Genomic DNA, 25,567 nt, shown 5'->3' on the forward strand with positions numbered 1-25,567 from the left:
AACAAGCTACGGTCTCGTGTCTCTCCCTCTACTCACAGTGAATTACCATGGTCTGCATGCTGAAGAGAAAATGTACAAGCGTCTTTGGCCTGTGTCACAGTGAGAGGGTTTTTCAAGCATGTTTGTATACAGGGAGAAAAATGTAACCTTATCTTTATCTCTAGAATTTATGTTGGCAGGTTTAACTGACTGCAAATTTGAAACCAGTTGGACTTTGACTTATGCTTCTGCTTATCTGGAGATTTGCTGCTTGGTGGTGCAGGAAGAGATGAATCCAGAGAGGATTTGGGAAAAACTAATTCTGAACCATTTTTCTGTTCAAATCGAAACAAAAAATATATATATTTCTACTAAACTTGACAGACGTCTGTGGATAGATCACCCAAAAGTTTCAAATCCCAGACAAAACCAGTACGGGTGTTCTTTCCTATGCACTTAGCAATCCTAAGGTTGTTTTATGCTTGACGCGTCCGTGAGGTCCGCATGGCTCTGCGCGGCAAAATTGCGTCATTTTAACAACCACGGCCCTCCACCGCGCCTCCGCACGGCCCAAAATTTCCGCACGTGCACCTAGGAAAATTTCTTAACCACGCGGACGGTCGGACGCGGAAAAACATGGCGGACCGGCAAGAACTAGATATGGCAGAGGTTCGTAATTACAGACATTTGTATGATTCAGCTCTCAGAGATCACCGTGATCAACATGTTGTTAATAATTATTGGAGAGAAATAGCTCGCACTGTCGGAAAAGACAAGAACGCTGTTAAAAATGCTGGAATGCCATGTTGTAAACAGTAATTTTTACATCTACTATGGTGTAGTGTTGGATGCATGCCGTAGAGCTCCATGCTGCCCCGTTCAGTTTGGGGGAATATTGGCTCACCGCAGAGATGAGCCGCTTGAACCATAAACGCTGTGAGTTGTGAAGCGCGTTCCATCCACGAGCCGCATCACCAAGCGGAAAGTAAATGCGTCAAGCATAATCCAAGCTTAACTGTAAAATAAAGTCTCATGCTTTGCACCACAAAATAATTACACTTCAAAATGTGATGTAAAACGTGCTTCATTCCACCCACAGCATGAAATATTCAGCTCAAATACAATTATTTTGGCCCTTTTCATGTGACACACACCAACACTTACCTGCTTTAGGGGATTATACAAATTAATTACTGTCATTGAACTCCCCCGGTGTGCTTCTTTACAAACAGCTTATGCATAATGCTGAGGCCCCTTACCTCGCAGGTTGCGTATGAAGTCCTCCAGCATCATCTTGCGGTCTGGCTTGATGTTGGGGCTGTACATGTCGGTGTTGAGCAGGATGATGGCGAATGCCAGGATGAAGATGGTATCTGGATTGTGAAACTGCTGCACCACATCGGGGTTGCACATGCAGTAGCGCTGGCTGTGGGTAGAGAAAAGGAACCGAGTTTGAAAGAAATTTAGAGACAGTTTAGTTGTAGCGAGACAACAAGAAAAATATCCCATTTACTTTGGTAGAAAGTGATGTGAGGACACGAGGATGAAAAGTTTACAGATGAATGAATAAATGTGAAGGACAGAAATGGAAGATAATATAATATCACACATAAAACAGGTCTCAGCCCACAACATGCTCCTGAAAATCATTACAAGCTGAGCATTAGAGTGTCACGCACAAACAAGAGTTATGGCTTTAATTTGACCCATGACTTCATCTGCAGCAGCAATGATTTTCACAGTAGCTGAGGTCGAGGATGTGCTGCTGTATCAGTGTGTGTGTGTGTGCATGTGTGAACACATTTATTCCCACTGGATCCAACACAGAAAACTGGAAGGGACGTAATTTTTGAAAATAAAGCAACATTTCTTCAAATGAATCCCAGATGTTCGGTCTTCTCTACCTGATGATACTTGCATTTACAAAATGCATTAAAAAAACGCTTTGGTGAAGATTCTCAGTCATCCTGGTGATGGCAATCTGAAGGGTTCAAATGACGGAAACTGGACTTCTTTAGTTTCTTGAAGATGTTTTGCTTCTCATGTGAAGAGCTTTGTCAATTCTAGCTGGAATATGGGCGGGTCAAGCTTATAAACTGTAGCAAATGGGAAATACCCACAACAAACTGAGGAGGCGGCCTCAGGTTTCACCTTCCCAGCACCTACAGTAATGCTCTAAACCTAATTACAAAACAATTTGAGTTTAGGTCACACCCTCCTGCATCTAACATGCATCAGAACAACCATTCTAACACAACAGGACCTAATGACATCACTGACTCGTTGGGGTAGGGAGGAGGGGTATTCATAGACCTGTACATGCACTTTTATGCTGATGACACAATCAATTAATGTTTTAGGCTTTTTCCGTGGCAGGCCCAAAACTCTGGAATGAGTTCTTCACCATCAGTGACAGTTTTTAAGGTCAGGCTAAAGACTTTTTTATTTGATCTGGCCTTTACCCTTGGCCATTTTTATTTTCTTTTAATAATGCAATTTGTATGCTGTTTTAATGGTTTTTTAGTATGTGTTTTTATTCTTATTTTAATCCTTGTCCTGTTATTACTAACACATGTCTGTACAGCGCTCTGGTGTCACCCTTGTGCCTGTAAGGCGCTTTAGAAATAAAGCTTGCGTTGAGTTGAGCTGAGTCAAAAAAATTACTAGTTACTGCAACATTTCTGTCTAATCTGGATTATGGAGACCTTTTGTATATGAATGCCTCAGCACAGTGTCTTGGTAAGATTGATGTGGTTTATCAGACCTCGCTGAGGTTTATTACTAACTGTAGACCACTGACCCATCAACGTGAATTGTATTCTTGAGTGGGATGGCCTGCTTTATCCACCAGGAGGTTGGGTCATTGGTCCACCTTCATGTATAAGGCCATGCTTGGATTACTACCCACCTACTGTATATTGAAGCTTGATAAATTATATGTTCAGGAATATAGGGCTGCATGATGTAAGGAGAACTCGATAACAGTGATTAATATTGTGATGACGATATTACTTGCAATAAATAAAAACTTAACCCAGAAACTAAAATAATCAAAAACAAAGAAATAAAAAAATTCATAAAAAAGAGAAAAGCAAAAGATGTGAGGAAAGGGAAAAAGAAAATAGGCAAGAAAAGTCAATCAGGGGATCCCGGGAAAAGCAGAATCAGCAAAAAGAGCAGAACTAAGCTAACTCTGGTGTTTGCTAACCATCAAAATTAAGTGTCGTCCTCCTCAGTGGCGGGCTTCTAACCTATGGGAACCCACCCAGTTGGCCAAATGGGTGAAGAGCTCTATTTGATGTGTTAAAAAATGTTTGATTTGTTCGTTTGATTGACAGAATGCAGTATGTGTAGCAAACATTTCAGCTTACTATTCATTATAATATTATATATCGTAACATATAAATATTAGATTTTTTTTTTCCGATTGAATTTTAATTTCACGTGTGGATGTGATAATATTTAACATACAAAACAAAAACAATCAGTAAATTATCATATAGATAGTAAAAACTTTTACCAAAACAGGAAATTGATGTTAACCTTTGACCTCATGTTCCACCTGTGAACGAGTGAAAGGTAGAGCTAGTGGATCGGTTTTTGTTGCCCAAATTTCCACAGGTTCAGTCAGAAACAAATGAATCTTTGGTAGTGATCTCAGACCCACAAAAACCTACGGATCTGGATGAAGAGAGTCAACCCTCAACCGCCGCAGCAGTCGAGGGTTTTGCAGCTGGAAATGCTAACGCTAACGTTAGCTAACCTTGCAACTCTATAGATGGTTTTCTGTGTGGCTGTATGTGTTTATGATTTCATGGAAAAGTCAGTGATTGTTCACATGTTTATGATGTATATTAATGATTGTTTCAGGTGTTGTTGAGGTTTTGTGCACGCATGTGTATCTGCTAGTGTTGAAGGTGTTTTAAAGAACAATAGGTACGCAGAACCACTTCCTTCATAGCACCCTCAATAAAAAGACTAGCTCCTTCATAGCACCTGCAGAAGCTGCCACTGTGTACTGTACATCTGTAAATTAATCTCACGGAGAAGTGTAACTTCTCACAGTCAGTGTGTAAATGATCAATTGTTATTTTGTGTTCCATTCGCTCGTACCGAACTGGGCAAAAGGGCTTTTGTTCACCCTGCTCCATCTGCATGAAACAGGCTGCAGGAAAACTGGAAATTAACTGAGTTTATCTCCTTGAATACATTTAAAACCAGACTACGACCCATTGAGACGGAATCCCTGTGTAACTGCCTTCTGCAATTTTGTATAACATGTCTGTGGAGCTGAAAATTTGTAACTGTAACTTTTGCTGCCTCATGGCCAGGACTCCCTTGAAAATTAGGTTTTTAATCTCAATGGGACCTTCCTGGTTGAATAAATAAATAAATAGGTAGGTAGTTTCTGCCCATTAAGCAACATAGACAACTACAGTTTATAAGCTTGACTCTCCCAAAATCCAATCAGAATTGACAAATCTCCTCAGAGGAGAAGCAAAACATCTTCAAGAAACCAAAGAAGTCCAGTTGCCTTCATTTGAACCCTTTGGATTTCTAAAAAATAATTACTCCTTTAACACGTTTTTTATAGCATTTATCTAAAGATTTTATTTGAATCTTTAAACAAAACGGTAATCTAATGAGCTCCTGGATAAACATAGTCCACCATTCCTGCTTTCCTGGGGTTTATGAGTGATGACAAGAGCCTGGTGTTACTAATCAGATGCATTTGATCATCCAATCATCCCCAAAGGAGACCCCGTATAAAACAGGAGTTTTAGCATTTTGTTGATAGGTCACAGGTGTGTATTAATACCAAGAAGGAAAGACATTAGCAATACCCTCAGAGAAGCATAGCTGGGAAGGGCTTTAAAAAGCCATTTCCAAACAATTAGAAGTCAATTGTTCCAACCGAGAGGAAGATTATTCCCTACAGGAAAAATAAATAAATTGTGAATACTGACAATCTTAAACATCACACCAATTTCACTCTGAGGTCAGAGCACTAAAAAGAATTAGCAAAAATGCCATGGGCTGACTCTCAAATGTTACAGGATTCATTTAGTGGGTGATAACTGAAAGTAAAGACCGAGAAAGATAAAAGAACAAACTGAAAAAGTTTAGCTTGTTCGGAAGGGTTGCAGAAGAAATCCTTTACTCTATAAAATAACTCAACTGAGCTTTGCAAATGTTTATCTAGATGAAGCACAAATCCTCTGGAAAATGCTCTTTGGATAAATCACACCAAAGATGGCATGCAGAGCCAAAATGCACAGTGCCATGTTTGGTGAGAGTCAAACAACACAAATGTCTCATGTCAGCACGGAGGTGGAGGGCTGATGACTTGGACAACTTGCTGTCTCTGAAGTTGACCTTGAACACAAGTTTTTCACTGAAAAGTCTTCCTCTAATTTAACTTTTCCTGCTGTTCTCCAAACTAGCAAACCAGATCGTTGAGTCGTTATGTGCCCTTTGGTTGGATTCAAGGACTAAATTGTGGTCTTTATCTATAATAATTATCATCTCTGTGCCAAACAGAGAGACAGTTGGTGATGACAGGATTACAGGATTGCTAGCTGTAATGCAGAAGGGAAAAAAGGAATTGAATGTATCAGCCGCACTAGGAGCAGGTTCATATTTGCTCACTCATTAGTACTCTGACGCAGCAGATACCAACGCTGCTGGCTGCCTTCCTTTTCCCTGTTTCCTTCAGATTCTTGCACATTGCTTCTTCAAATCCCCTTCACCCTCTTTGGAGGTTTCTCTCTCTCTCTCCCTCTCTCTGTGTGTGTGTGCATGCACATGTGTGTGTGAGTGTGTGTGCATGCACGTGTGTGTGTGTGTGTGTGTGTGTGTGTGTGTGTGTGTGTGTGTGTGTGTGTGTGTGTGTGTGTGTGAGTGTGTGTGCATGCACATGTGTGTGTGTGTGTGTGTGTGTGTGTGTGTGTGTGCGTGCGTGTGTGTGTGTGTGTGTGTGTGCGTGCGTGCGTGTGTGTGTGTGCGTGCGTGCGTGTGTGTGTGTGTGCGTGTGTGTGTGTGTGTGTAGACATTTCAAAGCCCGGGAGCAGGGGAGGCAGGCACACAGAGGCAGTAGCTGTTATGCAACGCTGGTTATTTATAAACCATCCTCCCTCTTTCCCTTTTCTCCCCTTCTCTTCTTCCTTCCCAGCCCCCCCCCCCTCCCCCCCCCTCTTCTTGCTCCTAATAGCACGCAGATCCAGCGTGATGTGTAAACATCACCACTGCCAAGCGTTCTCCCCACTTTCACAATGCAGCCGCTTTTCTCCTCATTGGGCACCTTGACAACTTTGACAGGTGGCGGTTATTAGAGAGGGGTTATGGCAAACATGCAGCAATAGCACTCCATGTCGCCGCTGCACTGCAGATTGTCCCTCTTTGCAAACTGTGACCAGAGATGTTCTTGCTGCTTGGTTATTCAGAAGGAGGTTAGATTTCAGAACCAGAAAAATAAGAATGACTTTTGTGTTCATGTTCATGCATCCTCTTTAGTGTATGTGAATATTGATGTAATCTAGTTAAATAGTAATATACACGTATATTTAATTTTTGTAGGTTTAACACAAGACTATGAATTTAATGTAAAATAAAATATGATTTATATCTCTGTGCACCATATTTCATGCTTTCAAAATATTTTAGGTTTGATACAAAAAGCATTAGTTCTGCATCAAAATATGCTTATAGGGGATACATTATGACATATAGTTTTCTGATATACAAAACAAGTTATTTGCTTAAAATCAGTCTAACATTAGGCAATTTCAGCAAATTGATTCCTGATATTTTCAGAACCTTCTATAAAGACCCATTCCAGCTAAAATGATGCAAAACGTGTGTTTTGCATAAAATGTCCCCTTTAAACAAAAAAACAAAAAAATACACTGTTAAGTCATGATAAGAATTTTTCTTTTACAAGTTTGTGGCAGCAGAGACACAATTTTCACTCTGTCAAAATGAAGCAGAAACCAAATTAGTGGGAATCTGCAGAAAAAGGAACAATTTGGAAAAAATGTGTGAGCTTCATTTGATTTAACAGCTATCGTTTAATAATCTGATTTTAGTACCTGAAGGCCTCAATAAGACGTTCCACCTTCTGGGCTTCTCCCTGGACACGTATGTGAGCCTGAAACTTCCTGAGTGCTTCATCCAGCTCCATACCTGAGAAGTCCATCTCATCCACGACACAGCTGTGGAGCACAGAATGGGGGGAGTGAGAAACTGGCAGAAGAACAGCGGCTGCCCCTTCCCTAGTGGGCTGCATAAACCTGAGGACGAGACAACATATGGGCAGGGCAGGCTCTTACTGCAGGTATTATAGCCACGAATGCACACCAGGGATTAGACCAACCCCAGCAATCATTTCTGCACCACAGTTGCTAATGCATGCAAAATACACACAATACCTCTCAGCTGAAATGGTCCTTTAATTACTTAAAAGTCAAAACGTTGGCTATAATGAAGTCAGATAGGACAAACATCATTTGGGCAGGTTAAAGTTTTAATTCTAAACTAAGTTTGGAAAAAGGATTGAGGCTCTAAAAGATTCCCTTGTTTTATTGTATCCGTGGTGATAATAAAACCATGAAATAAAAATGTATTTTTCGTCATTTACCTCAAACGGCATTTCCAAAAGGAGGTTATGGAGTAAAACTGAAAATCTGGTTAGGTTCAGCATAAAGCTGCGTAAAGACTTTGGCCTTTGTCTCTGATCTTTTCTGCTTGTTGTACAAAAAAAACCCTGCAGCACACACACACACACACACACACACACACACACACACACACACACACACACACACACACACACACACACTCACACGCACACAATGAATTATAATAGGAAAGTGTGAACAGAGTTTATGAGCTGAGTAGCTGAGTATGGCATGTGCTGTTCCAGCAGAAAGAAGTAAAACAGCTGATTTTACAGCACTGCTGTACACAGAAAGACACGGCATACTGCAACCCCTGGACAAGTTTTCAAAATCAACACTTCAGGAGATGAATCTTATGTTACTTTGCAGAAACAAAACCCTATGGTCCAAAGAGCAATGCATTATATAAGAACTTCCAAAATGCTCAGCACCAAGCTGAGAATGGAGTCAGATTTACAAACCTAAACATTAATCTTTAATGGATGACATTTTCCTAATTTTACTTATGTAACATTTCAGCTGCTATTTTCCGACTGTCTAAAACCTGAACCAGTCAAAATAAACATTTTTTAAATAACTGTGGATCCTTGCAGTAGAACACACACAGTGTTTGTCAGTAAATGACAGTCTGGCTGACAACAGCTAATGTTGCACCCAAAGCCTACATCCCCGTTGTCTGAAATGAACGTTGCCTTCCTCAGAAGAACAAGTTACTGTGACACATGCACTAATTTGTGCCCCTTATGCCAGCATAGATGCTGGCTGTTCACATGCAAGCTGATAACAAGGACATGAGCCCATCAGGCAGTTTCCAAATTTGTTTCCATCCATCTTAAGTCAATGCAGGCTCCAAAAGACATCAGCATGTTTCTTTTACAGGACAAGTCAAATTTCAGTCTGTTTAACCAACGCAAATCCAGGAAACAGAGAGTTAAACTGCATGTGTGGTTTTGGATGAAAAAGACCATGCCACCACTTTCACAAAGGTTAGGCAGCGCATTTAGCATGACTTGATCATCCTCTTGATTGACTCTCAACTCTTCAGCCTTTCCTGTGGGCCTTGTCATGACTCACTTCCTCTCTCCCTTCTCTCCGGCCTGTCACTCCTTGTTTATGTGATGTCAGACAGCATGCTCTCCAGCCCAAGTGCACCAGCCTTTCCTTCTCCTCCATGCGTGCTCAATGCTGAACGGAGCTCGGCACTCTATTGTTGGAACATAGACGAGCTCACATTGTTACCATCACACGCTTGGCTGATTTGCAAACAAAAATAAGACTCACAGACACAAAAATCTATATTGCAAGACTGCACAAAGCCAAGATGGGAAATATGTACAACCACATTTGGATGTTACTTCTTGCTGACCCAAGTGGCTACATAGGAGCAAATCTTCCTAGGAGTCACGCATTTCCAGGAAATAACTGTTAAAGATCAACTTTACTCATATTTATAACACAGTTGCAGTGGCCTCTGGTATGACTGAATGCTCTGTAAGTCCTTTTCTGTGGAAAAAAAGCTCTGGTGCGCCTGTTTGAGGATGTAGAAGTCAGCTGGAGGAGTTCCGCTCTGTGGGGGAGTTGCAAATGCTAACAGTTAGCTTCTGCTAGTTAAGATGTTCTCTGCTATTTGCTGGACGCTAAACCAACAGCAGCCTTCCTCGTCGGAAGACGGGTGAGCCCATGAACTTTAAGTGACAGAGTGACGTAGATCTGTCCGGCTTTTCTGATCCCAGCGTTTTCCATCTGAAGCCAATGCAGGAAGTAAGATTAGAAGACTGTTTTCAGTACAGCCTGTGTGTTAAACTCTGAGTGATTATTTAAATAAATAAATAAATAAAAGATGGTTTTCCAGTTAATCTGCACTTTAATCAGCTTTAGATGTTTTAACCTTTGTTTGTCTGGAAGAGAAATAAAAAGAATGATATGTAAGGAGAAAAGAGACTATGATAAGCAACACGTACACAGTCGCAGAGCTACAAACACACACACATGACACACACACACACACTCACACACACACACACACACACACACACACACACACACACACACACACACACACACATTCAGGCTCAACAAATCACTATGAGGGATTTTCACATTAGATTGCAATCCATCACTGTGACAACACTTTATGGAAAGTGCTCTCACGCACATTTTGCACTCTCCTATCACACTCCACTTCAGCATCACTTCTCCGTCCTCAGGCTGCTGTTTGAAGGCCATAAAGGAAACAGGAAGAACACTCCATATGTCCATATATCCTTACCTCCGCGAGACCATATCAGCACTATGAATAGATGCATGAAGCTTTAAGAGCACAACCTTGTTAACAAGCCTGTTTTGAACTCTAATAGAGTCCTTATTAGAACGTATGGATATCAGATGAGGGAAATTACCACTCAGTGGAGTGCTTTGCCATATTTTGTTTCCTTGCTAATACTGGTTCTGTTTCAGTGGCTAAATGAGTAATAAAACAATAAAAGTTACAGTCTTAGTGAACTGATGCGTGAATTTAAAGCTATTAGTGGAAAGGAGAATGTTATTGAACAAAAAGGACAATCAGTGAGTAGGAACTGTGGAGAGGAAGAGGGTGAGTGGGTGGTTGGGGTGGTTACAGAAGCAATCAGGTTAATGACCTGGAATTACATGCACACACACGGAATGCTGTGAGTCCTGTGTGCATGTGTGCGTGTGTGTGTGTGTGTGTGTGTGTGTGTGTGTGTGTGTGTGTGTGTGTGTGTGTGTGTGTGTGTGTGTGTGTGTGTGTGTGTGTGTGTGTGTGTGTGTGTGTGCGTGTGCGTGTGTGTTAACAGTATCTTCACATTTATTTGATGACTAATACTACAGAGAGACATCTGTCCTTGCCTAACTCAAACTCCGGGTCATCTCAGTGATTATGGAGACTAGGAAAGGCTAAAAGGGTGCTTGTTACTTATTTTCAAACCAACTTTCGCATTTGTTTTGTACATATTTAATTGTTCAAAATAGAATATTGTTTTTATGTTTTTGTTATCAAACTGCCCCACGGACGCTGGAAGGATTTTACTGAAATACTTAGAAAGTAATTGATGGATGTGCAGCTCTTGGAGTCAACCCTATAGACAGCCATGAAGCTGGTTCACAGCAATGGCTTTAACTCAGTCAATTGTACAATATTTATCTAAACTATATTTACAACTGATAACTTCATAACTCAGTGCTAACTGGTTGCATTATTAAACAGTGCATAAGGATTCACCACACCGTCTGAAAAGCCATCATTTCTTAAGATTAAATAATCTTAAATTAGAAAATCAAACAGACTCCAAAGGGACTCTATTCTACATCTTTATTTCTAGAGTAAAGATTCCAAGCCTGTAAGTTTTCCTCTAGGATGTCTAACTGTTTTTATCTTTTAAAATTGTTTGTTTTTATCATTTGTTTGTTCTTTGGTGCAAAGCTGCTTGTGTCTCTGTTGCTGCTGCCTCTTGGCCAGCTTGTCCTAAATGAGAGTTCTCAATCCACTCATCTGGTTAAATAAAGGCTAAAAAAATAAATACAATTAAAGCAGTGGCAGTGTAATGAATCCTCAAATTAGCAAGAAAACGTACTTGTCTTTAAAAAAAGAGTCCCTTCGACTCTGATTCACATGCATAAGTGATGGTGACCTACATTATAGCACCTCTCTAACTCAGAGGACTCCAAAGTGCTTTACACCACAGTGAATCATTCATCCATCCATACCAAGCCCCCACAATGCGGCTCAAAAATTGAAGCAATCCCGGAAGTACCAAAAATTGCAGTTCCACCCTCATCCACTGGGGGCTGGTGTCAGAAGCGAGCAAATCCTCATTGACTCCCATGTTAAAAATACCAGTTTCACAGCAGAAATAAACATGTTTAAAGCCTGGTACCAAAACATGTTTTTTGTCTAAATTATCTAGTTTACACTCATGACAACTCTGAGGGGGGTAAATTTTTTTCTCACTCTTCTGTTTAAGTGTATTAAAAGCCTAAAATTCTGTATAATTAATGAGCATCAGACCCACGTGACCACAGAGCTAGCTCCGTGGAAAGGCCTCAGTAGAGCCTCGGTCTGGCTTGGAAACTGCTCTGGGATTTTGAGTCTCTGCGTTTGTGTATTCTTTTTGGGATATTTTTAGTGCAATTGTTGGACAAAATGACTTGCTGGGGCATTAATTGCACTAATAGAGCGTCCGAGGAGTCTCCACTTCATTTTTTTCGGTAAGTAAAATTATATTTATGTATTTTAGGTCACTGCCGAGCTGAGCTTAGATTTTAACATGTACTGTTTAACCATTAAATTTAAATGTAATAGGGTAAAACCCAGTGCATTTAACATAATGCTGCACTTTAGAAAATGGGTTGAAATATAACATGTTGGTGGAGCTCGGTTCCGACTATCGGCTTGTGGAACTCTCGGGAGACCAATGTTTTCCACCCGTTCTCCCCTCCCCGCAGCTCGGCGCATCTGTCTGGTCGCGGCTTCTGTCTGCTGCGCGGCTGCCGGCTTTCAGCAGCTTTCGGGAGACCTCTGTGTTCCACCCGGTTTTATCCAGCGGTCAGCCCGGCATATCTCTGACTCAGAAGCTCTGGTGTTGTGCACAGTTAACTCCGGTTGTAGCTAGGTTGCTACCTCAGTTAGCTTAGCTCCCACCTCCGCGTTAGCATCAGGTTAGCTTGTAGCTAGCTCGACCGGGTGTCGTCAGTTGATCCCAGCCTTACAGCCCCACCCTCAGCTCCACCTCTCTTCCCTTTTGTGGAAATGTCTGGGCTTGACGGAACCTGTGACACGATCAAAATGGCGGTGGTGGCCACCTCCCATTTATCTTCAAAAATGTGTTATTGGAGCCTATGGAAACCCATTGTCTAATATTTATATGTCGATGATCCATAAGCGGGTGGTGATGAGCTACGTCAACACTGGCAGAGGCATGGCTACACAGCTCTGACCACCACATGCAGTCAAGAATGGTGGAGTGTCTTGCCCAGTGACACAGTGACCGGTACGGATTCAGCCTGTGTTCAAACCGGCAACCCACCGAATTCAGGGTGATTTCCTAACCCCTTAGCCACCGTTGTCCCCAACCTGCATTAAAGGTGGTGAGGGATTTATTGTAATTCCCTTTTCTTTGTTTCAAATATTCATTGAATTTTCAAAATGACAGGTAAAATGGTCTGACACGTGTCATTTATTTATTTGTGTGACTGTATTTTTAGGCTAATTCAGAATGTCTTTTTTTCAGAGGAGTAAATAAAGTTGGAATAAGCCCCAGGAATCATTAAAGGTCAGATCTGACCATCGGGAAGATGGTTTGTGAGAAAACAGCAACGTTGCAGAGGTTCAACACTAGTTAAAGTTTCAAGTGGCAGCATTATTCTGTGTAATGAAAAAAGGATCTGTAAACTAAATATTCATGCTAAATAGGATCATGCATGTCAACTTTCAACTGTCTTGTTGTTTTTGTGTTTACAGAACCTCTTATTGCATCCACAGTTGTGTGTGAAACTCACATAAAATGATCCCGGTCAATAACGTGTGTCACTCACTCTAGGACGTCTCTGTTGAAAGGCTTTTTGCTGTTTCCCAGGAATTCTCCAATCATCTGTCGGCTCAGGCCCTTCCTCTGAAGCAGGAAGTGTGCCACACCGATGGGCGTGTCTGGGATGAAGCCACGTGAGATCAGGAACTGAAGGCCTTTGTCTGGGTTTCTGTAACAGACAAAAGAAGAACAGAGGGATTGAAAGAAGATTGTGATAGGGATCTCTATCTGTCCGTCCATCTGTTCGTCTGTCTGCAGCATCAATTTCCTTTTTCCACATGAGCACCAGTTCTATAGCCTGGCAAGCCAGACTAAAGAATTTGGTCTAGTTCACTAGGCTACCAGTTCTATGTAAGAAGTTCAAAATGCTTGGTTTACTGACCTACATGGTTAGAAACACAGACAAATGAAATATCTACACATTGATACTTTAAAATTATTACAAGTCAGATGAATGCATGGTAGAAGTCACATGCATGTACTCAGAGGAGTGATTTTCCTGACTTTTAGAAACACATTAAATGCAAAGAAGGTTAGCTGCAGGGGAGGCTAATGCTTATTATTACAGCTTTTCTATTCTAGTCTTTATCCCATGTTTAAGTTCAAGATTTAGCACAAAAGAAATCGGCACGTGTGAGCATGTGGCATAGCTGACGGGTTTAGTAAGGTGCAGGATGGGAGGAGGAGGCCGGAAAACAAGCGGGCAAAAGCAGATGTGTGGTAACGACAGTGAGGGACGCAGGCTGGCCTGACAGCACCCACCATGAACGCCTCAGTGCTCTCTCAGCTGTTAGCTCGCTCTCTCAGCTGAAGGTGATGTCTCTTTGGCAGATATCACTCATATGACGTTTGCCCAACAACAGATGGATCGCACATGGTGATTATTACTTGTAATCAGGGGGGAGTAAATGAGTGAAAATTAGAAAACTGGACGGAGCTCTAAAGAAGTGTGTTTTTATCAGATAACAGAGGTTACTGGATATGCCTGACACCACCATGCGGGAACCTCAACATCATGCTGAAGTGAAAACCTCCTAAATCAGTTGAGTGACGCCCACCATCTCCCATCTCCTACATTTTTACCACCATTTTTTTCACTTTGCATCATCTAGATGCAGTGTTGTAAATAAGTAATTCCCTGACCTTCTTTCCAATGACATTTTATTGCTTCTCTGTTTTATTACTAATGAACAGATGTGCCGTGGCAGAACATCTGAACCGTGTTTCATGACTCACCAGAGCCTGACTGTCAGCACTAAATGTTGCCTGTTTCTCCAAAAGTTCTGCTTCATTATCAACCAGCAACAGACTGATGTGTGCCTTGCATTTCTCAGAGTGGAAGTACTGCTGTGTGTTTTCTTACTAGTAAATACAAGGATTCGCTAGAACGTGTGATTTTATGAAATGCACAAATTCAGAGAGAATGCAGCACAGATACAACAAAAAGTCATCTATCTCCTGCTTTTATTTTTTTTTACATAAGCCAGAGTTAAAAATATTTCAAAAATACAACTAATAAACTTTTTTTTCAGAAATCCTTATCAAATGAAGATGAAATGGTGCTGCATTCTGGGGGAAAGTATTAGAAATCCTCCCTCTGCTTGCCATCTGGATTTTAGACTTTATAATTAAGTGCTGGGTTGTTCAGCACTGAGAGCAGAATACTAATATAGGACTGAATTGTGTGTGCCGAAACAAACACCCACCACTTTGAAATAAATACGTACATACCGTGAGATTTTTATGAAGCTCGTGCCTCCTGATGGGCGACTTTTCTCCAGAGGAGTTTGGCATGCTTTGCTGTGTTAATCAGCCCTGCTTGACATGTGTATTTAGATGTCTCTTTCGCACGCTCTCTCCACACTGACATTTCTTTAATTTGGGGAGCTCTGATGATGCTTCATTTCCATGCATGATGGGGAACTGATCGGGATGTGCCACACTGGGCTCTAATGGCCAATCAGTGTGTTTGCCACATTAGCATTAAAAAAGGAGGAATTTCATATATGCCAAAATGATGGAGAACGTCATGCATGCAAAAAGATAAATCTGGATAAGAGCCTGCTGTTAATGTCACACATCCTCCCTTCTCTCTAGGCCTAATCTCTGCTTTAGCAGTGCAGCTCTCCTGCGTCCTTGACACACACCCTCCTCATACAAAAGAGTTATTGTCATTCTGTCCACACTCAGAGTAAAACTTTAACAAGTGGACTTTATCTCAACCTTATGTGTGCCCTCCAGTTGCTTCAGCACTTCATTTCCATCTCTCACCTGTCTGTTTTTCAGGCATGCAGACACCAGACGTTTAACTAAATCACCCAGTTTATCTCTAAATATGACTTTCTACCATAATCGTCATAACACTGTAGATGCACTGGGCATGCACATTTGGAGTTTGCATGACCCAACTTATGCATGTGAGACATTTCTTTATTCATTTTTGTCTGCATGATTAAGCAATAGTAGCATTTTAGCCCAAAGCAAACAGCCCTGTTTAAGATGCAAAGGACATCACTGTGCAGGTATGGTGAGGGGATTTGAGCTGGTGGAACTAATAAGCCTTAAGCTCAATTGCTTTCTCTCTTTTTACACTTCTCTATCGCTTTCTGCTCTCTTTGCCAGTTTATTACAAGTCAGCTTATCTTTGGTATTTGATAAGAGCAATGAGATGAGGTTTGATTGAAGGGCGAAAGAAAAGGAAAAATACTCGTAAAATATTATTTTTAAAAGGACTGAATTGAAAATGTTTGTTAAAAGTCGGGATGTGTGTGGTCATCTCCTCCAGATCTGTGAAAAATCAGATTCAACCTAGATTTAAACAAAAGCTAGTAAGCTAATGGTTGATGCAGCTATCATTTATGTCTATTTTATATGTTGAAATAGGCACAAAATAAAAGAAAAAAGAGAGAATATTGGTCGGCACTGTAGCCAGAATCAGTTATGTGCAATGATGCTGACATTCAATTGTGGTTTTACCAAATATGGTGCAGTCACTTGCTTTTTAATCCTCTCAGGCTCAAAATATGTTTTGATAAAAGGGTGAACAACTAAGTCCTTCGGGGGTGAGTGAAAACATGCTCGTGAAATACATATGTGGAGTAACCAGGTAGGTAAGTTTTAACTGTTGCAAATCTGCAACGCCTGCCTCCAGAGGGTCAAAAAAAGAAAGGCACTTTCCAGAAAATGATTATTATAATTATTTAAGCCCAAAAAACTTGATGGACTGTGATGGCTTTCATGAAATATTCTGAGCTTCCATTGCAACGTATTCTGAATTTGTTCTTCACATGTGATTATTTCTAAAACATGTCGCGTTTCCTTGCAATTAGCCATTTGATCTGAACTAATCAATTGACCAGCTCAGTGACCTAGTGGTAGAGTGTCCGCCCTGAGAATGGGAGGGTTCGATTCCTGGTCGGGTCATACCAAAGACTTTGAAAAAATGGGACCCAACTCCTTCCTGCTTGACACTCAGCATTAAAGGGTTAGATTAGGGGGTTAAACCACCAAATGGTTCCTGAGCGCGGCTGTGTCTGCAGCTCACCATTCCCCCAGGGGATGGGTCAAATGTGGAGAACAAATTTCGCACACACATCAGTGTGTGTGACAACTAATGGGACTTTAACTTCCCTCTCCCTGGGCTGCCACCTTACCGTGGTGGAGGGGTTTGAGTGTCTCAATGATCCTAGGAGCTAAGTTACCTGTGGCTTTATGCCTCTGGTAGGGTCACCCATGGCAAACAGGTCCTAGGTGAGGGATCAGACAAAGAGCAGCCCGAAGACCTCTTATGATGAATTATATAAATGGAAACCATGTTCCCTCGCCCGGACGTGGGTCACCGAGGCTCCCCTCTGCAGCCAGGCCTGAAGGTGGGGCACGTTGGCGAGCGCCTGGTGGTCGGGCTTTTACCCATGGAGCCCGGCCGGGCACAGCCCGAAGATGAAACGTGGGTCCCCCTTCCCATGGGCTCACCACTCGTGGGAGGGTCCAAAGGGGTTGGGTGCAGTGTGTGATGGGTGGTAGTCGAGGGCGGGGACCTTGGCGGTCTGATCCTTGGCTACAGAAGCTGGCTCTTGGCACATGGAATGTCACCTCTCTGGTGGGGAAGGAGCCTGAGTTGGTGTGTGAGGTTGAGAGGTTCCAACTAGATATAGTCGGACTCACCTCAACGCATGGTTCTGGCTCTGGAACCAGTTTCCTTGAGAGGGGTTGGACTTTCTATCACTCTGGAGTTGCTCCCACTGAGAGGCGCCGAGCAGGGGTGGGCATACTAGTTGCCCCCCATCTTGGTGCCTGTATGTTGGGGTTTACCCCGGTAAATGAAAGGGTAGCCTCCCTCTGCTTACGTGTGGGGGGACGGGTTCTGACTGTGGTCTGTGCTTATGCACCAAACTACAGTTCAGGCTACCCACCCGTTTTGGAGACCTTGGAGGGGGTGCTGGAAAGTGCTCCTTCCGGTGACTCCCTCATTCTCCTGGGGGACTTCAACTCTCACGTGGGCAACGACAGTGAGACCTGGAGAGGTGTGGTTGGGAGGAACAGCCCCCCGATCTGAATTTGAGTGGTGTTTTGTTATTGGACTTCTGTGCCAGTTATGGATTGTCCATAATGAACACCATGTTCAGACATAAAGGTGTCTATATGTGCTCTTGGCACCAGGATACCTTAGGCTGCAGCTCAATGATAGACTTTGTTGTTGTTTCATCTGACCTGCGGCCGCATGTCTTGGACACTCGGGTGAAGAGAGGAGAAACAGTGCGCTACCAACACTATCTATAGTGGGGACGGTGTGCTGCTGACCTCTACTCAAAGTTCAGAAACACATGGAGGAGCAAAAGTTTATCCAATAAATCCCACCGTACATTAATATGAAGCTGAATTTGAACTTAGACGCCATCGCGAATAACACTAAATCCATCTTGTTTTTGTTCAGTTCAATTCTTTTTTGTAAATGTGAGAGAAAAGAAATGTAGCTTTGTTTGATTTTTACTTCATCCAAATTTAAAAAAGGATGATGGTTACTTACAGATTGAAGAGGTTGAGGCCAATCCGGTAAAGGCGTTTTCGCATGACGTCCGTGGACAGCGTTGGTGACTTACAGCTGGCTGGGTTCTCACAGTGGTAGCGTGGAAGGCTGAGGATCATGGCCTGCAGTGCCTCCTTGGATGAGGCTTCAGAAGTCGAGCGTGCCTCCGTCGATGCACTGCTGCTGCTCATCTGTTCGGAGCTGTTGTCCACCGTCTCTGAACCACATCTCTTCACATCTAGAGGTTCCACCACCGGTGAGCTCCCCAACAGTACAGCTTCCTTTGGCGGTGGGATGTGAATGGGTTCTGCTGAAGGAGGAGGAGGAGGAGGTCGCTCCAGATTTTGAGAGTTGGCCATTTTATCCAGAGGTGTCAGAGGAGGTTGTTCCTCATCCAGCAGCTCCTCTTCACTTGGAGGTGGAGCAGGAAATTCAATGTCCTGCTCACCTTCTGATAATTCTCCCTCTGGCTGTGGTGGAGGTGCTTGTGGCGGTGGTGGCAGTGAAGCTATGGGTTCACTCAGGGCCTCTGGAGGTAGAGGAGGAGGTTGTTGATGTGAGACAGAGGCTGGTGAGGAGTTAGATGTTGTGGAAGTGGTTGTTACAGTAGAAGAGGCCCCTTCTGGTTGGCTGCAGCTTCCGAGGGTGACTGAAGATGATTCCATGACTGAGGATGAAACTCTGAAGTTCTGGCTGTCAATCTGCACCGTCACATCCCGAAACGCCATCATCAGCTTACTCGCACTCCTTGACAGGTCACTTGGATCCACCTGGCCTTGTTGAATCGTCCCCTGTCCCACACCGCCTCCTTCTCCACCTCCTCCAACTCCGACTCCAGCTGTTGCTGCTGCATTGAACGAGTCAGCACTGAACTGATACGTGCCGCCTTCTTGCAGCGAACACATGGTCTTGAAACTCCAATTGCTGAGTGCGTCATCTATGGACTTTGCAAGTGACTGGACCTGTTCGGTGAACGAGTCTTCCAGGTCGGTCAGGGAGCTCCCGACCGTGGCAGGCAGAGATGGTGAACGCACCAGTGGGATTCCTGCCAGGTTACAGCCTTCTGCCAGTGCCCGTTCAGCAGAGAAACCCTCGGTATTTTGCACACGGACCTTGCGCAGGGAGATTCGTCGTGGCAGGCGGCTCTCCAGAAGCGAATTGCGGATCTTCTCAAAGTTCTTGCTGAGCTGGTACTGGCGGAAGGCAGTCTGGATCTTGCAGGCAGCACGGCGGGAGATGAGGTGGCCGCCGTATTTGTGCTCTAACATTTCGATCTGAGAATAAAAGACAGATACAGACAGAAAATGTTGAATTCTTATGAAACAACAACACCAACATTTGTACTACTTTCCATTGTCCACCCAGCTGACAAATTGTTTGCCAAATCCCAGTCGCTGATCCCAACAGTTTTGGGATTTTTTGCTGCTCTTTCTGTTTTTCAGCAAACAAGAAATCCTTCCCATGTAGAAGTTGAAACATGCAAGTTCACCACACTTTTTAAAACAATTAAAAATAAACTAAAAAAGAAAGTTTCTCTTATTATGATGGGGACAAAGAGACAGTGGCCATTATGGAATCACCTTTTTGGAAGGTCACATTCAGCACATGCAACAATCTTACTCTCCTGTGTTTTGTCTTAACAAAAGCCACACATGTAAAAACACAAACAGCTGATATTTGAGCAAACAGTTCACATCATGCATAACAAATACAGTTCACAATCTGTGAATCCCACTGAGAAGTGCCTCACTCAACTTGTGAAGCCGAACAAGCTATTAATCTCGCCTGTGAAATATTGCTGAGAAGCTGTGGGAAACGGATAGAGATGTAATATAGTCGTTCTCATCTGGCGGCAGCTCAGTCACCAGATGAAACCTCTTTAAATGTCCCTAAACAACTGATGACGTTGGACTCTGTGGAAGTGCCCGGAATGAGTGCTTATCTGCCCACGTCTCTGAGCATTGTCCTATTCAGACTCTAATCGATGAATTTTCTTCTGTTGTAACTTCAATCGAGGATGAGAATGTAGAGATTTCAGCTCTGACAGGAGCCAAGCTTAGATAAATCTAAATAACCTGGATTTGAATGCATCTTTCTCTTTAGATTTTAGAGTATTGTGCTAATGAGGATTAGTTTAGTTCACATTTAAATGTACACCTGCCAATTTGAATTGCAACCAAAAAGGAACAAAATTCTGACTTATATCTATTTTTTCTTCAGTCGCAGGAAAATTCACCAATGCAGGTGGACTGACACTGACTGAGGTCCATGTGGCAGGGGTGAGGTGGTGCTCACTCCTCACCCCTGCCACATGGACCCAAGGGATAAACCATCAATCCTGCTCAATGGTTAACTTTCCTGGCGGGGTCACACCCAGTAGGACAGTGGGCGGGTTAAAATAAACATGCATTTGCTAAAGTGACTTTAGGGTTTGCAGGTCAAGTGGCTAGCTACACAAGATGCAGCCTTCATCTAGAAGAACAAAAATGGGGCAGCGGTAGCTCAGGAGGTAGAGCCGATGTCCAGCAATCAGAAAGTTGTAGGCTCAAACTCAGCCTGAATTTTCATCACTTTTATTCTTTTTTTTTCTTGTTATCTGAACTGAGAGCACCTCATCACCATAACCCTACTCTACAGATATTGTAGTCTTTTTTTAATACAGAGCGGTAATATGACAGACAACATTCAGACGAGTGTATCTCGTCGAAACAAATCCTGCAGAGGTGCCCTTGAATACAAGAACGGGACATTAGCATAGCTGCGTTTGATTAGATTTGGCGGTTGAGCTTGTTTGTTTTGCCTTCTGTGCAAACTGGGGGAAGATACATAAAGTATTTGGGTCACATTGCTTTCTCATGCATCTGATACACTTAACTATTCAGATAGAATTACAGCCCGCGGGGCAAGCAAAGACTACGGATGGAAGGAAGGAGCGTTCAGAGAACATGTGATGCTCTGGTTTAAATATGTGCAGCATGACAATGCAAGGAGCATTTTGGCACCATTAGCAAGCTAACACTAGTAATGTCACAAATGTCTCTGGCTACTTTGATCAAAAATGTGCTCATGTCTGCACTATTCATGGCCACAGCCAGTATAAAATGCGATCACAGACTGCATGTCCGCTGTAGCGTGTATAAAGCATGTTGCGAAGGAAAAGGTCAAAGCATCAAAGAGATGGAGGAATAGCACACAAGAGGACACAAAAACAAGGGCGTTAGGGGAAGAGGACACAAAAGGGAAAAAATAAGGTGTTGAGAGAGCGATGAGCACACCTAGATGGAGACTGGTAATTATCCCGTTGTCACTTTTATTTTTGATTATGTCACTAAGTTCTGGTGATGAAAATATACTGAGGCACAGCGGTTAGAAAGTCCTGTGTTGTTTTGCACCGCTGTGTTTGAGTGGAGTTTCACATGCAGATCAGCACCGAGCTGACCTCATGCTCCCCTCTGAAGGAGGGAGGGAGAAAGTGTTGCACGACACAGCGCTAAGTGATATGAGCATGAGAGTGCAAAAAATATGGTCGGATGAGGTGTAACATCAGCTCTGAAACATGAACACAAAGCCCAATGGTCCTGGATGTACCAAGGAATTAGCGCAGAGGAGACAGTGCTTTGTAAATAAATTTGTCTTGGCTAGAAATTAAAAGCCAAAATAAATAAAATGACCAAAGAACATATTAAAAACGTAATTTTAGAAAGCTGAGGGCAGTTATGTAGAAGCATATTCAGATCTAATTAGATCATTTGAATCACAACCAGATTTAGAGCTTTGGATTGTTTTAAAGGCATGCTTTACTCGTCTATTCAATACATTTGCAATGTTCTCTAGTGTAAATCAATAATTTGTATTTTTTAAGTTACGATGCTCCTGTTCTGAGATGCAAAAGCTTGCTGGTGCAGAGGTGAGTTGAAAACAACAGGGTTGCTCAATATTATTAATGATATGCACACACCTCACTTCTGACTGGCTAACAGAACGCATTCAGCCATGTTGCAAAGTCACTATCACCAACACGCTCTCCGCTCTCTCTCCTCGCTGCAAATACCCTTTAAAAAGCCTTCCGGCAGGCAGACGCGGGCCGAAATGGGCAAGGCCATGATAGCAAGCACACAATGTGACATCACAGTGTGGACATTTTCAAATCCAAGTACTTCACCAGCTATTTTTGAGCAGAAGCTAACACAGGAAACAGGTGTTGCATGAAAAACTCAAAGTGAACGATCATAATCAGAAACAATAAGTAATTGTTTTGTGTGTGTCACACACCTTTAGTGAAACTATTTTAGCCAAGGATATTAGCACACAAGTCAAAAATATGCAATTTATTTTCATCAGAGGCCCTAGTTTGTCCCTGGGTGTGAGTGAGTCCCTAAGTGTGTCCTCTTGTTTATCTTTATCTGGCTCTGTGATGGACTGCATCTGTCCAGGGCGTCCGCCGCCTCTACCAGTGACTGCCGGAGACAGCCACCAGCTCCCCACACCCTTAATGAGGAATGAGTGTTTTAGAAAAAGAGTGAGCTGATTTAAATTCAACTTGACAAAGAAAACATCACCCTGAATATGTGGGAGGAAACAGCCGATAATCAGAACTGCACACGCTGTAGAAACAAAGAGCAAGATGCAAAGCCAGGATTGTCGGCTTCCAAGCTCATGCAAGCTGTCCGACAGCCCAGAAACATTTACATGATTAATGAGATAATTACATAACAGCAAAAGTGGGATGTTTTTATGCTGACTGTGTTGCAAAGTGAGAATGACAATGGAAAAGGTCAGATGTTATCAGAGGCTGAAGCTGTGTTCGAACTGGGAAAATTAAACCAGACACATTCAGTTCAAACTTTGTTTTGCAGAGTTTTATGCAAAATTTCCACAAATGAATGTAAAAGAAGAACTTTTCCTATTTTTAGTTTTTCTGTCATGATTAGACTGAAAAGCAACAGAAAAAGGCTGTTTAAGCAGTTACATAAACCTGCAGATGTATGTGTCCCTATGAGTGTTTTTAATTTTCTTCTAGGAGTTTTTTTGTTGTGTGGAGATGAAAAGCTTTTAAATGAAAACTTCAGCTGCTCAAGCAGAGATCAGCAGCGTTTGTAGAGAAAAAGAGAAGAAACTGAAAATCAGCACATTACATAACTCACATTTATGCATAAAATAAAACGATGCTTTTCTCACCCACCTTCTATTCAGTGATAGTCTATGTCCTGAATGCACCATGTGACCCAAGTCTCCCTCCCAAAGTAAAAAACAAAAAAACAAAAATAAAAACCACCTCCTGCTCCTTTTGGTGGACATTTAATGACTTCATGCGTTTCAGGAAAGTTTCTGATGGAGTTTCATAAATTAAGGGGTAAAACGGTTTTCTTGAGGCAGACAGTTTTAATCATCCTAAATAAAGAGAACGTGCTGACAAACCTTCAGTTATATTAATGCCTTGATTGCTGTTTTATTGTTAAATAGCATCAAAACATGAACCTAAGAATTGGTTTTCATGTAACAAGCCATTCCTTATTATTTTTAAATATATTTTGCAATTGTCTTAAAGTATCTGATTTAGGTCTTGCACTTTTATTTTACTGGAAACCTTTTAAAGTTTTACCCCAATAATTCTTCTGATGTTATTTAATTAGCTAAAAGGGTAACTGCTGAATGCAGGTCTCCCAAAACGTATAAACAAATCTGTTTACACGGGTGACCTATGGCTCTCAGGGTTAAAAACTCAAATTTAAGTTAGTTGAGTAATCCATCAGGAAGTTCTTTCCTCAGCAAAAAAAGGATCTCTCAGCAGATCCAATTACATTGACATTGATCTGGAGATCCATCAGCCCCCTACAACCCCCACCTGGATGGACAGGAGATTAATCCAGCTGATTGCCTATCTCAAGCATCGTTGACAGGGAGATGGTGCAAAAGAGGGACTCTTTAGATGTGAGATTAAAGAGCGAGGGGAGAAAAGAGAGAAAAAGAGGTCGGGACCTGAGGTTAAAGAACTCGGATCCTCGATTAGGGAAGCGATGAGAGCGAATCGAGTCAAACGGGAACAAAAGTGAAGCTGATAAGGGGTGAAATAACAAACTCATCTCACCTAAAAACACTGGTGGTTAGTGGCAAATGACTTCAGCTAATTTTGTATCCTTGCTAAAATAAGTATTATTTTATCCTGCAAGTTGTTTTTGCAGGTTTTACTTTCATTCGTAGAATTTACCAATAGAAGAAGATGGATGCAAACTAAATTACACTCTCTTCCTATAGGGAAGAAAGAAATGGTTGCGTATTGCAGCGGGGCTGAAAAACCCCCAATGCCAAGAGCTAATGTTTATTGATTGCTTTCGGTTATTGATTAGGTGTGGCCAAGTGTGGCGCACCACACCTACAGAGACAATAATGAAAATTAAGACCTGAGACTGAGTTCAGCAACTTTTTGAGCTCTAAAACATCTGAGAGAAAAGTATTGCATTGTGGTAAAAGGTGTGCAAACTCCTGGGATGATTGTTTCGACATAATAAATGTTAGAAAAGTGTGAAAATTTGAAATTCTGGGGAGAAAAAAAAGCATATGTTTTATTTAAGATGTTTTCCTCAACTATAATTATAAAAAAAAACATGATGCTTTCGAGAAGATGCAGTCCAGAAAACTAGTAGCTCTGCTCAGAAAGTTATTAAGATCAATAAATGGCATATTCTTCAGGAAAGGAAATCTTGAAAGACTAATGGGCCATTCCCATCTGTACCGGGTCGACCCGGGCCGGGTAGCGTAGGTTGTTTACATATCTGGGTGGCCTGGTATTTTTCCGGGCCAACCAAGGCTCATTCTCAGCCCTCTTCTCGAGGGGGTCTGCTTCAGGCCGACCAGGGCCAACACACCCACTGCTGACAGCAAATTCACACCTTCCATTAGAGCAAGCCTCTGATTGGTGGGTAGAATCAGCCCACATGGGCTTAAGGCAAGGATGTGTGGAATCAACCGGGCCAGGCTGGGGCCGACTGGGGCTACCCGGCCCGGGCCGACCCGGTACAGATGGGAATGGCCCATAAATCAGTTTGAAAGCAGTCCGGTCTGTTAAAGATGAGTTGGACTCTAATCCCTGCAGCCTTACCTGCTTGAAGATCCCTGGACTGAGGAATGCTGTTTAGATGGATGATGAATTGAGATTGTGAATGCTTGATGATGTTTGAAATGAAGATGTTAAACAGAAGACTTCTGCAAATCTGATGGGAAACCTGACATAAAACACAGACACATGAGCGTGAAACATTATGGACACACTGTCAGGTTTAAGGCAGCTCAGAAAAGACGATTTAACTTGTTTTTGTTAGATAACAGTTGCCAGCTTTACC

The 25,567-nt window shown here is 42.3% G+C and overlaps 1 protein-coding gene across 4 annotated transcripts in view; it reads right to left on the reverse strand.

The window, feature by feature from the left end:
* iqsec3a (IQ motif and Sec7 domain ArfGEF 3a) overlaps positions 1-25,567 on the reverse strand; it is a 109,739-nt gene that overhangs the window by 23,801 nt on the left and 60,371 nt on the right. For 3 of the 4 annotated variants that reach the window (XM_015959412.3, XM_054739727.2, XM_015959422.3), the window contains 4 exons: positions 18,228-19,501; positions 13,209-13,370; positions 7,068-7,190; positions 1,239-1,405 (listed from right to left, as the gene is read on the reverse strand). In XM_015959412.3, coding sequence (XP_015814898.3) covers positions 1,239-1,405; positions 7,068-7,190; positions 13,209-13,370; positions 18,228-19,501 — 1,726 coding nt within the window. Of the gene's footprint in view, positions 1-1,238; positions 1,406-7,067; positions 7,191-13,208; positions 13,371-18,227; positions 19,502-25,326; positions 25,454-25,567 lie in introns of those variants that run through there. The other variant, XM_054739726.2, reaches the window with a different exon arrangement.

Source organism: Nothobranchius furzeri, chromosome 1 (assembly GCF_043380555.1).
Source record: "Nothobranchius furzeri strain GRZ-AD chromosome 1, NfurGRZ-RIMD1, whole genome shotgun sequence".
Lineage (NCBI taxonomy): Eukaryota > Metazoa > Chordata > Actinopteri > Cyprinodontiformes > Nothobranchiidae > Nothobranchius > Nothobranchius furzeri.